At 52.6% G+C, this 15,471-nt stretch overlaps 1 protein-coding gene across 1 annotated transcript in view; it reads left to right on the plus strand.

Annotated features, from left to right (window-relative positions):
- The first annotated feature begins 10,454 nt into the window (after positions 1-10,454).
- The window catches only part of EXT1 (exostosin glycosyltransferase 1), a 178,134-nt gene continuing 173,117 nt past the window's right edge, over positions 10,455-15,471 (plus strand). The window contains exon 1 of the mRNA XM_082047133.1: positions 10,455-11,769. Coding sequence (XP_081903259.1) covers positions 10,823-11,769 — 947 coding nt within the window. The 5' untranslated portion in view covers positions 10,455-10,822. The remainder of the gene's footprint in view (positions 11,770-15,471) is intronic.

The following is a 15,471-nucleotide window of genomic DNA, read 5'->3' on the forward strand; positions in this document are numbered from 1 at the left end:
AAGAAAGAGAAATGTAAAAGAAGCTTGTAGGAACTGTATGATTTTTTCAGTTTATTTCTAAAAGAGTGTGTTCCTGGGCTTCCAAGGGCCAGTGAGAGGGTTTTGTCCAGATGAAGATGATTATAAATACGGAGAGAGGAGCCCATAGTATCCTTAATGTTCAGTTTGTAATAATTTACAATGACTACAAGCTGGCAAAGTATGCCAAAGCAAATGGTATCCTGGGCTGCATAAGAGGTATGGCCATCAGGTGATGCAGGAGGTGATCCTCTCCCTTTGTTCTGCTCTCATAAGACCACACCTGGAGTCCTGCATTCAGCTTTGTGGCCTCCAGCACAGGAAAGACATGGACCTGTTGGAGCAGGTCCAGAGGAGGGCCCTGAGAATGGTCGGAGGGCTGGAGCACCTCTGCTATGAGGACAGGCTGAAAGAGCTAGGGTTGTTCAGCCTGGAGAAGAGAAGGCTCCAGAGAGACCTTATTGCAGCCTTTCTGTACTCAACAAGGGCTTATAAGAAAGACAGTGAGAGACTTTTTGCCAGGACCTGTAGTGATGACAAGAGGCAATGGTTTTAAACTAAAAGAGCATAGATTTAGATTAGATATAAGGAAGAATTTTTTTACCGTTAAGGTGGTGAGACACTGGAACAGGGTGCCCAGAGAAGTTCTGGATGCCCCATCCCTGGAAGTGTTCAAGGTCAGGGTGGATGTGGCTTTGAGCTTTTGAGCAACCTGATCTAGTGCAAAATGTCCCTGCCCATGGTGCGGGGGCTGGACTAGGTGATCTTTGAAGGTCCCTTCCAACCCAAACCATTCTGTCATTCTGTGATTTGACTTTTAAGCCCTGTGTTCTGATTTGGGGGCACTTTGTGAACCTTTAAGTCAACAACACAATTCCTAAGAGGTCTTGGAAGAAACTTCTGCTTCTTTTCTGATACCTAGGGCTGAAAATAAAAAAAACACTTTGTGAGATAAGTACCCTCCAAATCCAGAGACCGGTACATAGACCAGTCAGCAAAACCAGCAGCCACAGGGCTTCTCTGACAGAGCTCACCGCTGAGCTGCAGCTTTCAAACATTAACAGTGATGTTTATCTGCCCTCAGAGAATCTTGCTTCCCACATTCATGGACCGTGTGCGAGTCAGGCCTGCTTGTCTCTTGATACAATCAGGCCTGGTACAGTTTGGTGCCTTATGCAAGCTTAATAAATCTGGAGTAAGTGCTGCTATTTCAGTATCAGCTGAAGAAGGAAGTAAAACCACAGGGCACTGCTGGGGGTCCTGCACCAGCACTGTGTGAATTGTAAGAAATATGAAAAGGGGAAAGAGTCTTTTAACATTTTCCCTCAAGTTTCCTATTTCTCTTCTTTTAGGATTCAAGGTAGATGAGATATGTCCTGCTGAAACAGGGGAGTGAGGGGAAAGGAGGAGATGCTGGTCTGCTTTTCAGGTGTGGAAAAAGAGGCAGAGAAGCCATGGCAGGACATTTCTGAGGTCTACTCATGGCTCAGTGGGGATCCCAAACTTTCTCACTGGTTTAAAGCCACAGAAGCTGAACGTGCACACCCCAAAGGGATTGAGGTCATACCAATGAATAGAAGTGACCTCTCTGCAGTAGCACGGCTCACAAAATCTGAGAAGTCTGGAGAGCCGAGTCAAGCCTAGCCCAGCCCAGCCCAGCCCAGGGATGCTCCACTTCCCCAGCTGAGCTTATTTCCTCAGCTGCTGCTTTGGGTTTACACTCACCACCTACCTATGGAAATGGGGACTCACACCCACTTACTCCATGTAGCAGAGCAGGATATGTGGAGAAGATGGATTACTTTTGTCCTTCTGACTGTGTTTTACCTTTTAATGCCCTGGATGTTTATTCCTTTATCATGTATTAATTATTGGCATTCTCTAGGCTTCCTTCTGTCTTAATCTGATTTAAAACAGACATTTGCATTTGAAAAGTAGCTAGCATGTATAGCAAATCCTTTCCCTTGGTCTGCTATTAATGCAGCCAGCTTTGATGTATTATATTAATGCTGTTTGCCAAAGGTAAAATTAGCACACCACCTATGGAGAGGCACTTCCTTGGTGAACCTACTGCTTTTACCCACAGGCAAAGCATCTTCCTCCCCTGGTGCAAAACCTGGATCCCGACTGCAGCAGCGCAGTCACACAACCGCTCCTTTCCCTGCTGCCTCTGTGCTGGTTTTGGGAGGTCCAGGGGCTCTGCATCCTGCCCACAGCACAGGGCGCTGTATGCAACCCCCACACTGCCAACCTGCCTCTGGGGAAGGGTGGATTTACAGGAGAAGGATTGGACATCTGTTGCAACGGAGGAAGCAAGAGCTAAACACACTACACTGCAGGCAGGCAGCAGCTGAGGGTTGTGCAGGGAACAAGGCAGGTGAATGCAGAGGAATGTGTGGTCAGAAGAGGACTGGGCGAGATCAGGACTTGCCTCACGGTCTTACGAGGGTGTAAGCACAGAGGCTGAAATGCACGTCTGCTTCAAAATTATCTAACCTTTCTGTTGCCAGATCTTGGCCAATTAGGGAACAGAATAAATCAATCCTCTGGTGAGTTCAGTATAGTATCTCATTTTTTCCCCCCCTTTTTTTTTTTATTTTTAATTGTACTGTATTGCTTACATAATTCAGGCCTTTTGGGGAAGCTGCCCTGAGCTTGACTGATCTGTTTAAATTGGTGCAAAGGGCACGTGGTGCCACCGGTGTGACTCAAGTTGGTTTAACCGCAATGCTGAGAGAGTCAGAGTCAGGCTCGCTGATGTGGCTGAGCTGTCCCAAGTTACCAGCCTCGGCCCCCCACAGCTGCTCGTGCAGGGTTTCCCTCCGCTCCGCTGCGGTCTGGCACCAAAACTGTGGGGAGCAGCCTCTCTTCACCCCACTCCGGCACAACATCCCAGATCAGCTGTGATTCCTTGAAGGGGAGGGTTTGCTCACCTGGCTCCTGCCGTCAGCACGGGGTGAGGAGCAAGGTTTCTGTGCGGCAGAGCTGAGGGGGGCACAGCCTTTGGCAAGAATTAACACCCAGCAGCAGGGGCTGGAAACCAGGCTCTCCCAGAACAGCATGTCTGATCATGGTGTTGGTTGATTAGAAACAGCTCAAAGTGAACTCGTTTCTTCCTAAATGCCCATGTAGAGTTTTGCACCAGGTTGAGTTGGTTTTAAAAGCATTTAATTATTACAGCTTCTAGCCATGGATGAGACTTACAGCAGCTTCAAGAGCTCATTTACAAAAGGGGTTGGAAAAGTTATTTCAAGTTAACAGCCTACATTGCAGTAATAGTTATTTGAACAGGTGGGGACTGGGGGAAGTAGGGACATCAGCCAAATTGTGAATCATAAGCTAATCAGATTGCCACCCATGTTTGCACCAAAAGAAAAAAAACGAGGTGCACCAAAATACCGCACATGGCCAGCTACAGAACTGACTCAGCAGGGACCCAAACTTTTATTGGGGTTTTCTGGGGTGAGTGGCTACACCTCCATTTGATACAGCCAGGGACTCCCTTTGGATGCCACCAGAGGCTGGCTCTCTTCTCACTCCACCACCTCTGAAGGCCGGGGGCTTCTATGTATTCTTCTCACCCCACCACATTTCTGCTCCATCCCAGCAGGGATGAGTTTGGGGCTTTGCACTCTTTACATTTACTCTTCACTGGGTCTGCTCTGCCAACGGGATCAGCCCTCAGATTTAAGGCCATTCCCACAGGTGAGCTGGCAAAGCGAAGAGCCCAACTTCAGATGTCCCAGGGGGGACACCCACAGCCTCCAGGGATGCTGTAAGCTCCTCTCTGGTGCAGGAGGACACGGGTGGCTGTCCGGGAGGAAGCGGGACACAGAGCTGTTCCCTGACCCTTCCAAAACCCAGGTGAAGGGCTGTGCAGGACCATGCTACGGCCCAGCTCTGCTGGGCAGCAAGGGGTGCAGTGGGTCTGTGCTGCCCAGGCACCACAGTGGGGATTTGCCTCCACTGAGGAGTCCCTGGGGTTAAAAAAAAATAAAAATAAAATATGGAAATGTAACCAGATTAAAAATAAAATAAAATAAAAACTACACTGTTGAAATTCTGTTGATGTCAGTGGAATTCCTCATGTCTTACACCAGCGAGCAGAAAATCAGATCTAAAGTGCTGAGGCTGCCGGCAGATGCTTGCCTGTTTGTGTGTGCAGCGGGGAAAAGTGCTTGTTTGGTGCTGATTGCAGACTACGGAATAAGAGCAATTTCTCATCCCACCTCCACAGAAGCTATTTAAATGTTCTACACCCACTTTGAAAGATGCTCAGTTAGAAAGGGAGTAAATCTGGAAGTTATTACTCCTCAAAGGAAGAAGCACCAATAAATAGGCTCTAAGACTGCCGGTGCTCTTGGGGAGAGCACCCACCTAAGATCTATGGCTCCCTCCGCCAGCCTGTCTTTGCTGTGAAACAGCTCTGATTAGGCAGCCCGCAGAGAAAGCAGGCGCTGGGGGAAAGAGCCCCGTGGCTTGTTTCAGGGGAGTACTTTGAGCCAACACTTTGCCCCAGTGACGCTATGGGCTGGAGTCTGGCTGGCTGTGAGCAGACACCTGGCAGGGGGCACAAGCCACCATGGGGTCCCCATCCAGCCTAGGAGGGGAGGGAACGGCCAACAAAACCCACACACTCACAAGGCGAAGCAGCAGGCAGAGCAGTAATTAAAAAAGCCCTTATGAAATACCAAGGACAGGGTCATGCCACATGTAGTCCCTAAACGCCGCCCTTTCACCTCCCTGGGGATTCCCGGCCACAAACTCACTCGCCAAGTGAGCGGTGTTTGCCAGCTCTTTCCCAAAACCGGCAGTGGAGGTTTAACCCCCATCACAGCACCTCTGCAGGGCTCCTGGCAGGCAGTCACCCACTGCCAGGCCACCCGCTCACCCGCCTTGTCCCCTGTCCCACGTCCCGCTCCCTCTTTGCTGACCCTCCTGCCCAGCAGGCTGCTGCAAAACCCAGAGCAGCCACTGGCCAAGTCTCTTCCCAATGGGAAAAGTTAAACCCAGGTGGGGATCCAGGCCACCTGCCCTGCAGATGGGGAGCCAGCTGTGAGCCAGGGACCTTGCCACTGGTGTCTCCAGAGCCATCTGCAACGCTGGTCACACCTGAGAGCAGGTGTTCAGGCAGCCAGGAAGCTTTTCTGGTCCCACTGCACTAGATGCTTGTGGATTTTAGGTGTTTCCACATTAGGCTGCACTCAAAGAGAGACTTTTATGAATTTATGCACTAAAAATAGCTGCAGAGTGCCTAAGTCCTCTAATGAATCTCATACAATGCTACTGTCAGGCAGCTGCTCGTATTTATACCCTCTCAGCACAGCCATCCCGCTCCATAATGCAGCATGACGGGGCCGCAACTCTACAGCGAGTTTCAGGCAAAGCCTTGTTTTTCTCTGGCTGTCCCCCAGCAGACCTCTACAGTGAGATTAAGATCTTAATATTTATCAGCTTCTGATTTTACTATCTGTTTAATGTCACAGTAAATCAGGTGCCTACACTGCTATCCTTCCATCCCACCTGAAACCCTCACCTTCCTAGCAAAGGGCAGTCATGTTTTTCCTTCAAAATAAACTAATTATAAAACCGCAGTGATTTTGTCACATTTAAATAGCCTCTGTAACAACCAATTATTTCCGAGGACATGAGAAACAGCTGTTGTGGTGCCGAAGCTCAAACAGTTACATCTCAGCTATTTGAATGGATAGGAGTTGATATTTTTATTCCCATGTGATATTATTAAGACATGATAAACAAGCACAGTGTTAGTATTAATTTGTGGAGCAAAGATCACTTTAATTTGCTCCAAGCTGAGGCATAATTTTAACTCAGTATTACCACTCCACAGACCATGATTTGAAAGTCTGTTCTGTCTTTCCCTCCTTTCTTCCCCCTTTCTTTTGTTTTTGATAAAGCAACACAACCCTGGGCAAGGGCTATTTGAAGGCAGAGACAGTTTGTAAGCCAGACTTTTCTTTCCAGATTGGGGTGTGGACCTCAGAAAATGCTTTCCAAAGTTTAACTCAGCACTGTCAACTATTGAATAAAAGGAGAGCACTGATTTTTGCCTCTTGGGGACCTTCTCGGCTCCCACCAGAAGGTTGGCAAACATCACAAGGGAGATGGCTCCTCTCCAACGGCCTTCAGGTGACAACTTCTGCAAAAAGCTTCACTCTTCGATCTGCGCATAATCACCCCAATCCAAGTGGGATCTGCAGGTACTCAGCATCTGCGGAAACTGGGCTGCCTTCATTTAGGCTTCTAAATATAGAGCCAAGCCTGGAGCTTCAGGCCATCGGCTCTGCAAGTTTTTGCTTAATTCTTTGGAAACCATTGCTGCGCACAGCCATGGAAAACCACGTCCATGGCACAAAGAATCGTGGTTTGAGCTAATTAGGCAACGGTGTAACATTTTTTAACTGCACATGTGCCTGTCGCCAAGCCCTTCCAAACATCTTAGCTGCACTGCATTTTTATGCTGTTTTTCTCCCTAGGAACGTGACACACTTGATAATGGTGGTAAATCAGGTCTTGTGTTGTCCTTTTATCCAGGAAAGCATTATCAACCCCATTTGTCTGGAAATCTGAGGCACACAGGTAACCTAACAGAGTGATTACCCCAGGTAGTCCCAGGAGGGGAGTCCCACTCCACCCACCCTGGGAAGATGCTCTCCTGGAAGACACGAGGGCGATTCCAGGTCTCCTGCTTGGACAAACACTTTAAGTACAGAGTTACTGGATTAAAAAACAAAAGGGTCGTTAGGGACAGGTGAGCATGTGACGGTATTTTCTCTTGTGTTTCATGTGGATTTCAAGTCAAGAAGCATGTTTTGAGGTTCAGGATTGAACCCTGCAGGCAAAGGTGCTAGAAAAACATCTAATGCCTGGTGGGTCAGTCAAAGACATTACTGAACAGCATCAAAACTAATGTGCATCCAAGTGTGCAAGGCAATAAGGAATTTTTTGCCTATAAATGTGGAAGGAACCATGGACTTTGTGCTCCTCCAGAGTTCGGTGGCAGCGGGAGCAGGAAGCTCTGAGGAATTAAGTTTCAGAGGCACCTAAAGCTGTAGCTGGACACCAAGAGAAAGACCCAAAAAGATGAGTCCACACTAATCCACCTCTTTAAGAATCTGGCCTCAAGTGACTCGCCACAGATTGGACAGGTTTTAAGTTGCAAAGCCAGAAATAGAAAACCGATTCCATCTCCTGGCCTTTCATTTGAGGGTTTGGACAGATTCCCAGACAACTGCCAGCCATATGAAGATATAAATTATTTGGAAGAGTGCAAAGAGTAATGGACCAGGGTCAAAAGCCACCTTCAAGCTTTCAGACCCATAGCAGGAACCAGTGGCCAGAGCAAACCTGGAGGTTGTGACCTGTGTATCTGCTGCATGGATACACTGAAATACCCTTTCATCAGTGATTCTTCCTTTTCTCCCAGCAGAATTTCTATTGTACGCTGGTCTGTGCTCCACCATCCACCTGCCTGGTACCAGATGCAGGCAGATTTATTACTGCAGTGGAAGGTAGGCTTCCATTTCTGGAGTGCTCTGCCTCCAGCGCCTGCCCAGGCTGCAAAGAGCTCCCTGGTGGCAGGTGAGGGCAGTCTGCCTGGTTCCTGCCTGTTCCTGCCTGCTGTGCTGCCAACAGGGCCTGAGCGGCAGCGACGAAACGGGCTGGAGACAGGCTGATTTTATTCTGTTATACAGAAAAATTACAAAGAGTGGCTGATAGCTGCTTTAGAAAGGCAGTCTTCAAAAAGGTAACAGATCACCACAGCCCCTCTCCCCCCAGTTAGGGGCACACACATGTCTTCCCAGAGCAATCATACCACAACTCAGGAGTCCTATGGATAAAGCCTGGTAGCGGTGATCTGCAGAGATTTATTTCTCTGTGCTCCAAAAGGACACCCTGACTGATTTTGTCCAGATCGAAATATTTTAATGTTCAAGCATTCACTGCTGCTGTGAGGAGGGCAGTAGCGTGGGTACTTCAAGTGCAGGGCAGTTCAGCTGGAAACCCAACAGCTTCCACTTCCCTCCTGCATCCTCCATCGCGGTGAGCAGCGCTTTTGTGCTGTGGGCTCACCAGCACCCCAGCCTCAAAATCTCCTCACAACAGCTCCTGTCCTTAGCACAGGCAGCAGAGCTCACAGGCTTCCTTTTATGTTTGAAACCATTCCCCAGAGGCTTAATTTGCAGACAGTAATGGGATTCCACCTTCCTGTGCCTGACAGAAGGTGCCTCTGTGAGCAGCCTTGGTTCACCTTTCAAGAAGCTGACCTCTTTTTTCTTGAACAGTATCCCAGTTTTGGTATGTGGGCTGTGACAAGTGTTTCAGGAAAGGATTACAGGGTTAATTAATGCATTAATATTTAACCCTGCTTCCCCGCTATCAGGTCGGTGGCCAAAATTTCTGTTCCCTGGCTTCAAATCTACCCCAGCCATAAATATGACTTTCATTTCTGAATCAACTTGTTATTCTTCCCCACTCCTTTCTTCTGCCTCAAGCCCTGTCCTCCTTTCTCCAACAGTCCTCCCCACAATAAAATTATCTTAGAAGGGAATTGTGTTATCTTGGCTCTAGCTTCAAGATTGAATGTCATTTACTGTCAGTAACGCACCCTTCCCTGGTAGGCTCTCACCTCTTTTGTTCAGGAGACACACTGTCTTCACACCTTATCCTTAGATTCCTCCTCAACTCCACAGAAACAGAGGGAGAAGAAAGAGGAGGGGACATGAGAGGAGCAGCAGCTCACTCATGGGATGGGCATGAAAAAGCATGGGGATGGAGAATCTTTTGGTCAAGATGGAGATTCCATGCTGTGACACCTCTGGCCTTGGCAGCAGGAGGGTGGGAGGTGAGATTGCAGCCTGGGGAAGGTGAATGTATTACAGATTTAACACTGGATATGAGCAGCAGGGAAAGCACACTGGCAGAGGCTTTAGCACAGGATATTTTCTTGATGCCCAAGACTTTGGGCAACCAGCTTGAAGCCTGTCCCGTTCAACTCCCCTGCTATCATTTGCTGAGATAGCAGGACTGAAACATGTACACCCGTCCCGGTGTGACCACCCCTTCCAGCGCCACACGTGCCAGAGCAAGCCGGGGCTCCCAGCTGCGCCCCCGCTGCCCGCCCAGCCGGGCCCTGCTCTGGGTTTGCCACGCAGACCAGCTTGCCTGGGAGAGGAGGCTCTGCCCAGTAACCTGGGCTGCTGGCGATGGAATTGAGCGCCAAAGTCAGATTAGGCACAAACGTGTAGCTGCAGGGACGGCAGGGTGCTCAGGCAGCTCCCACAGCCCAGTCATTTCATCAGCGTCCTGGCAGCACCTGCCAGCCCAGGAGCACCCACGGCCGCGGGGAGCTGGTGAAGGTGGGGACCGCTGGGCGCCCCGTTTCACAGCAGCCCCCGGGCTGGCAGCACAGCCGCATCCTCTCTTCTCCTGCCTTCCCCACCGGCCAGAAGGGCAGACAGCGAGGGCGGCCGCGGCTGCCGGCCCTGCCCGCACCACAAAGGACGCTGTTCCCAGCTGCCGCCTGACTGTTCTTTTTCGGATCTCAACCACATTTCTGGGTAGCTGAGTCCGTTCCCCCGTACGCGCCCAGGCCAGCCGTGCCCCGGGGCTGCTCCACCATTGCGGCGCCGCGCTCAGCAGGGGGCAGCAGCGGCGGCGACATCGCGGGCAGAACGCCGGGCCGAACCGGGCTGCCCCGGGCGGGGACTGCCGGCTGCCCCGGGCGGGGGGCGGCAGGTCTGAGCGCCCTGAGCCAGACCAGGCCGGGCCGGGGATGAAGCAGGACCCCCGGGCGCTGGGCCGCACCGGATCTCAGCCCAGGGGATATCGGAGCCCGTTGGCGCCCATGCCACCGGGCAGGAGTCCGGTGGTACCCAGGCAACCCCCCCGCCCCCGTCCCGGCGGCAGCACCGGCGTCCCCCGCCCGCCAGGTTATGAATGGGTGCAGCGGAAGCCCCGCCCCCCCGGACGTGACGCCCGCCAATGGGGGCGCGGGGCTGCGTGGCTGGATGAGGTCAGCGCGGCGGGGCCGGGGCGGGGGCGGCGCGCGGGGGGCCGGGTGAGCGGGGTCGCAGCCCGCGGGCGGGCGGGCAGGGCCGGGCAGGGCGGGCGGCGCGGGGCTCGGCGGGCGCTGCTGCTGCGGCCCGGGGGAGGCGGGGAACGGGGGAGGGGCGAGGAGGAGGCGGGGGGAGGGAGGAGGAGGAGAGGGAGGAGGGTCCTCGCCGCCGCCGCCGCTCCGTCCCGGGGGCCATTCAGCGGGAGCGCGGCGAGGAGCGAGCGGCGCCGGGGCCGGCCGGGGTGTGCCGGCGATGCAGGGCTTCGTCAGGCTGCGGCGCGGCGGCCGCGGGCTGTGAGCCGGCGGGGCCGGGCTGGGCTGGGCCGGGCCGAGCCGGGCGGGGCTGGCGGCGCGGGGAGGGGAGGGGCGGGCGGGAGCGTGGCGGAGGAGAGGGCAGGCAGCGGCGGGAAGGCGGGAGCGGGGCTGCCCCGGTGCCCGCCCCGCGCGGGGGGCCGGCCCCTGAGTGCATGCGGGGCGCCCCGCCGGGCCGCCGCCGGCCCGCCGCCGCCCGCCGCCCCTGAGACACCGGCGGGGAGAAAGTTGCGGCGGTCGCCCACATGCGCGGCCCCGGCCGGCGGCTTGGGGAACGGCGCCGAGCGGAGGTGGGCGAAGAGAGTTTGAAGCGCTCGCCGGCGGGAAGATGGCGGAGCGGAGCTGAGAGCGGCGCCCGGCGAGCTCGGGCCGCCCCCGCCTTCCTCCGCAGCCCCCCGGACCCCCGCCGGACACATGCAGGCCAAAAAACGCTACCTGACGCTGCTCTCCGCCGGCACCTGTCTCGCCCTGCTGCTCTACCTGGGAGGCGTGCGGCTGCGGGCGGCCCGGCACCCCGCGCCCGGTAGCCGGCATGGCCCGCGCCCCGGCGCCGAGCGGCCCTGGCCCCGCTTCCCCGACGCCCTGCGGCCCTTCGCGCCCGCCGAGCGGCCGGGCCCCGAGGGCGGCGGCGGGCGCGTCTCCCCCCGGCAGCGGCGGGACGCCAGCGCCGGCCTGTACCGCGGGCGCCGCTGCCGCATGGAGTCCTGCTTCGACTTCGCCCAGTGCCGGAAAAACGGCTTCAAGGTCTACGTGTACCCGCAGCAGAAGGGGGAGAAGATCGCCGAGAGCTACCAGAACGTCCTGGCCGCCATCGAGGGCTCCCGCTTCTACACCTCTGACCCCGGGCAGGCCTGCCTCTTCGTCCTCAGCCTGGACACGCTGGACCGGGACCAGCTCTCCCCCCAGTACGTGCACAACCTCCGCTCCAAGGTGCAGAGCCTCCACTTGTGGAACAACGGCAGAAACCACCTGATTTTTAATTTATACTCTGGCACCTGGCCCGACTACACGGAGGATGTGGGGTTCGACATTGGCCAGGCCATGCTGGCCAAAGCCAGCATCAGTACTGAAAACTTCAGACCCAACTTTGACGTTTCTATCCCGCTCTTTTCTAAGGATCATCCTAGGACAGGAGGGGAGAAGGGATTTTTGAGGTTTAACACCATCCCTCCTCTCAGGAAGTACATGTTGGTATTCAAGGGGAAAAGGTACCTGACGGGGATAGGGTCAGACACCAGGAATGCCTTATATCACGTCCATAACGGAGAGGATGTTGTCCTCCTGACCACCTGCAAGCATGGCAAAGACTGGCAAAAGCACAAGGATTCGCGCTGCGATCGAGACAACGCTGAATACGAAAAGTAAGTGAGTGGTGCCCCGTCCCCGTGTCCCCAGGGGCACAGCAGCATGCCCGGCTCTGCAGGGCGGCCCTGGCTACCGGGCAGCTGTGAGCAGATGTGAGCCAAGGCGCTGGCAGATGCTCACGGGCCAGGAGAAAGTCGTGGTCTCTCCTTCGGGTGGGTTGGTCACTCCTCCGGTCGCCTGCGAGGCTGCTGGCTGGCTCGGTGCTGCCTTGGCTGTGGGAGCCGGCGGGAGGGATTGAAGGGCAGCGCAGTGTCCTGCAGCTGTGGCGTTGCTCGCCCCGGGGACCGGTGACCTCCATCAGCAGCCCTTTGGCTTTGGAAACATGGCGAGTGGTGAAGGTGCTGCTGGAGGATGCTCTGGCATCTGGCACTGCCCTTCATCCCCCCGGTCGATGCCCTGTGCCTTCCCTGCCCCGAGACAAAGTTTGTGCGAGTCCTCAGCCCTCTTTGGTGCATTCCTGAGCCCGGCTTCTCTGGTGGGTCAGTTGCTGAGGGTGGTTTCTGGGATGCGCTGCACTGCCTGGTGTCTGGCCAGTGTCTGTATCTCCACAGACGAGCCAGTAACTTGCCGTCTTTTTTCTCTCGGTTCAAACTGGTACAGCATAGTAAAGAATAGAGGAAAAAGGAAACGCTGGCTGTGTTCATGTCCTGTTTCTGATTTTTACATGCGAGAAGATGCACCCACAGCGCGAGCACAGCGTGTGTTTTCTGTGAATGCTGGGTTTCCTTGCTTTCCCCCATTTTTATTTTTATTTGTTGTTAGTGTCACTGTCTAGCCAAATTTTGTGTCACTGTGGTGCTACCCTTGTCTTCCAGTCCGCTTTTCAGGATTGTATACATAGCTGCCGGGAAAATCGCGTCCTGGGAATTACCCCCAGGACCGCAATGCTGACTAAGCTGTTTGCAAATGATTAGTTCATTTAAATGCCGACCACTGCTATGTTTGCTGCGGGTGTCTATGTATGAAGTTTTTCGCATGAGAATGTTTCCCGTGTAGCAGGAGTTAGAGGCTGGATTAAAGCAGACCAGCCGTGTAGCGCTGGGTTAGTAGCGTGCAGTGGAGCTGCACAGAGAGCTGCCAGTGGCTGGAAGGGTTTGCGATGCACAGAGATCTGCCAGTGGCTGGAAGGGTTTGCGATGCACAGAGGAACGTGGGCGGAAAAACGCTCCTGGAGAGCAGTCGTGAAGAAACTACGGTGGCATTAATGCTGATCAAAATTTCCAGCTAGCTGCCTGTTTCGCCACCGAAACTAGCCACAGGGGCTTGGGACAGAGCGGGAAGGTCAGCACCGCAACGCTGGGAAGCCTGTGTGTGTGCCGGGATGAATTCTGCTCACCCTCCAGTTACTGTAAATGTGCTGCTGAGGGGTCGAAGACAGCAATGCAAATACTTGCTGGACTTTCAATCCCATTCCCTTTCAGAAAACTGATGTGCAAGTGGTGAGATGATGCACACGTGGAAGCGATACAGCGACAGTACCAAATGAGCAGTAGAGATACTAAGCTTAACTCATATTATTTGTGACCTAGGAGTCCCTTTGGCTTGTGAAGTCCTTTGGGCAATATTTCTTGGGAGGGAAGAAGGGAAACCTAGCAACTGTAGCCTTGCAGACTGCTGTTTCTTCACTTGGATTTCAGCAACTGGAGCTAATATACAGATAGGAAAAGTCCTGGTTATTTGCTGCCTTCTGCTGCATGCGTGCTGTTGAATTTTCATAAAAACAAATATACCTGCCCATGGTTTAATGGGAGGAGGGCTATATTCAATTTTTTTACAGCTGTGCCCTTTGGTCCAATAAAAAGTAGACCTCTCCCCGTAAGTTCTGCCCCTCCTGAAGTGTATTTGATGGTTATTTTGTAGCAAGTGGTGTACATAACAACCCTCAGGGGATACGGAAGCATGAACCCAACTGGTAAGGCATGCTATTCATACAAAAAACATACTTGCTGCTAAGATGTGGCCATATCTGGGGTGGTGTATGGGGACTTCAGCATTTGTTGCAACGCTACTGTTAAAGACAGGAAGATAAAAATTTTATTACAAGAAAGTAAAATTACTTCAAGAATTGAGACAGGCAGAATCTGTGGTCAGGCCACTAAGATGCATGAGGTCGCTCTGGCAAACGACTGCAAATGCTGGAGCTCCTTAGCCCGGCATCTCATCCGAGCGAGCGCACCTGCCAGAGCTGCTGCCCCTTCGCGCTCCTGCGCCGATTCGCAGCGAAGGATGCCATCTGCTGCTCTCCCGGCTCTGCCGGCTGCCGGCCTTCCCCGCCGCTCCCCTGCAAACACCGACCACGCCTGGCGCTCCCTCCCTTCATAAAATCTGACAAGGTCACGTCCCCAGGGCAGCGTCAGTTCAAGGCTTCTGTGCTGAAGTGCAGCCCAGGTGTGAAAGCTGTAGGAGGGACTCTGCTACTCACCCCACCTAAAGCGACATCCCATCATGAATGAGGCTTGGCAAAGAAATGTCTCTAAATACAGTTGGGCCTTGAAAACTGCATGCAGAGGAGCTCTCGTGGCGCTTTTTGGGCTTGGAGTTTTAACAGTGCATCCTCAAGGTTTTAAGCAAAAAGAATAAAAATGCACTCTCTAAGATATGTGTGTTTGTGTATCCATGTAGAGTTGTCAAAGTTGCATATTGCGCTCTTCTGTGCCGGTTTTCCTGTCCTCTGCTGTGATGCTTACAGTATTTCACTTCAGATGACAAACAGGAGGCTGAGCGCCCTGGTCATGGAGAGCTGGCCCCAAAATACCAGTCCTTGCCAGGGCAAAACATGAATGGTAGTCTCTGGGTGGAGGCCTTGCCAAGCTGGGTAGATTAGGTGACCAGATTTTAAAACATGATAATCGCATGTTAACAGAGTGGTTGGGTTGTGTTATAATTGGTGCTAATGCACATTGCAAGTTAGTTGTGATGGGGTTTCGTCTATGTTGCAACATTTGGTGTCAGGTCCGAAAAATGTCCGCCTGTCCACAGGATGAGTTGTTTCCTCTCTAGGAGACTGAAAAAGCCAAGAAAGGTGACTTCTTGACCTGTAGAAACTCCGTAGGGTGTCTTATTTCATTTGGGGGAAGGAGGGACAGGCATGTGCGTATTTGACTCTTTCTCCCTGAATTATATTGAAAGATCAATCTGTATGTTACAGCTAATTAATTTGCATCCCAGTTATGCATCTCAGCAGATAAATCTGATGCAGACTAAAATGAATTGCATTATCATGATTAGGCTACTAGCAAACAGGATACAAAGGAAAACAAAGAAAAGCTCTGGTTTCTTTACAGTGCCCTTGACTGTCAAAGTTGGGCTTTGTCACCCAGCACTAGGGCAGTTGGGCTTTCTGAATTCCTCCGCAGTAGGATTTCAGCTTTGAGCTTTCCATTTCACAAAGGGTTAAATGTATAAACAGTGCTGCTGCTGACGTTTGAAGACAGCCTCTTAAATATTTAATGACCGTCTAAATATATACATATGTACAATGTGTTTTAAACAAAGGCAGAATTCATGTACAGGCTTAACTGGTTCCAAATAATTACTTTTTGGAAGGTAATATAAATGACTATGGATACCGAAAGAAATGGAGGAATGCAATACTCTAGTGTGATGTGATGCAGAGAAGATATTTTGCACCGAAGTGGGGATTTTTCTAGGAAAGCAGATAATATTGTCTGTGGTGTATCTCCTTATATGCAACAGCC

The sequence above is a fragment of the Streptopelia decaocto genome, assembly GCF_964273445.1.
Source record: "Streptopelia decaocto genome assembly, chromosome: 2".
NCBI lineage: Eukaryota > Metazoa > Chordata > Aves > Columbiformes > Columbidae > Streptopelia > Streptopelia decaocto.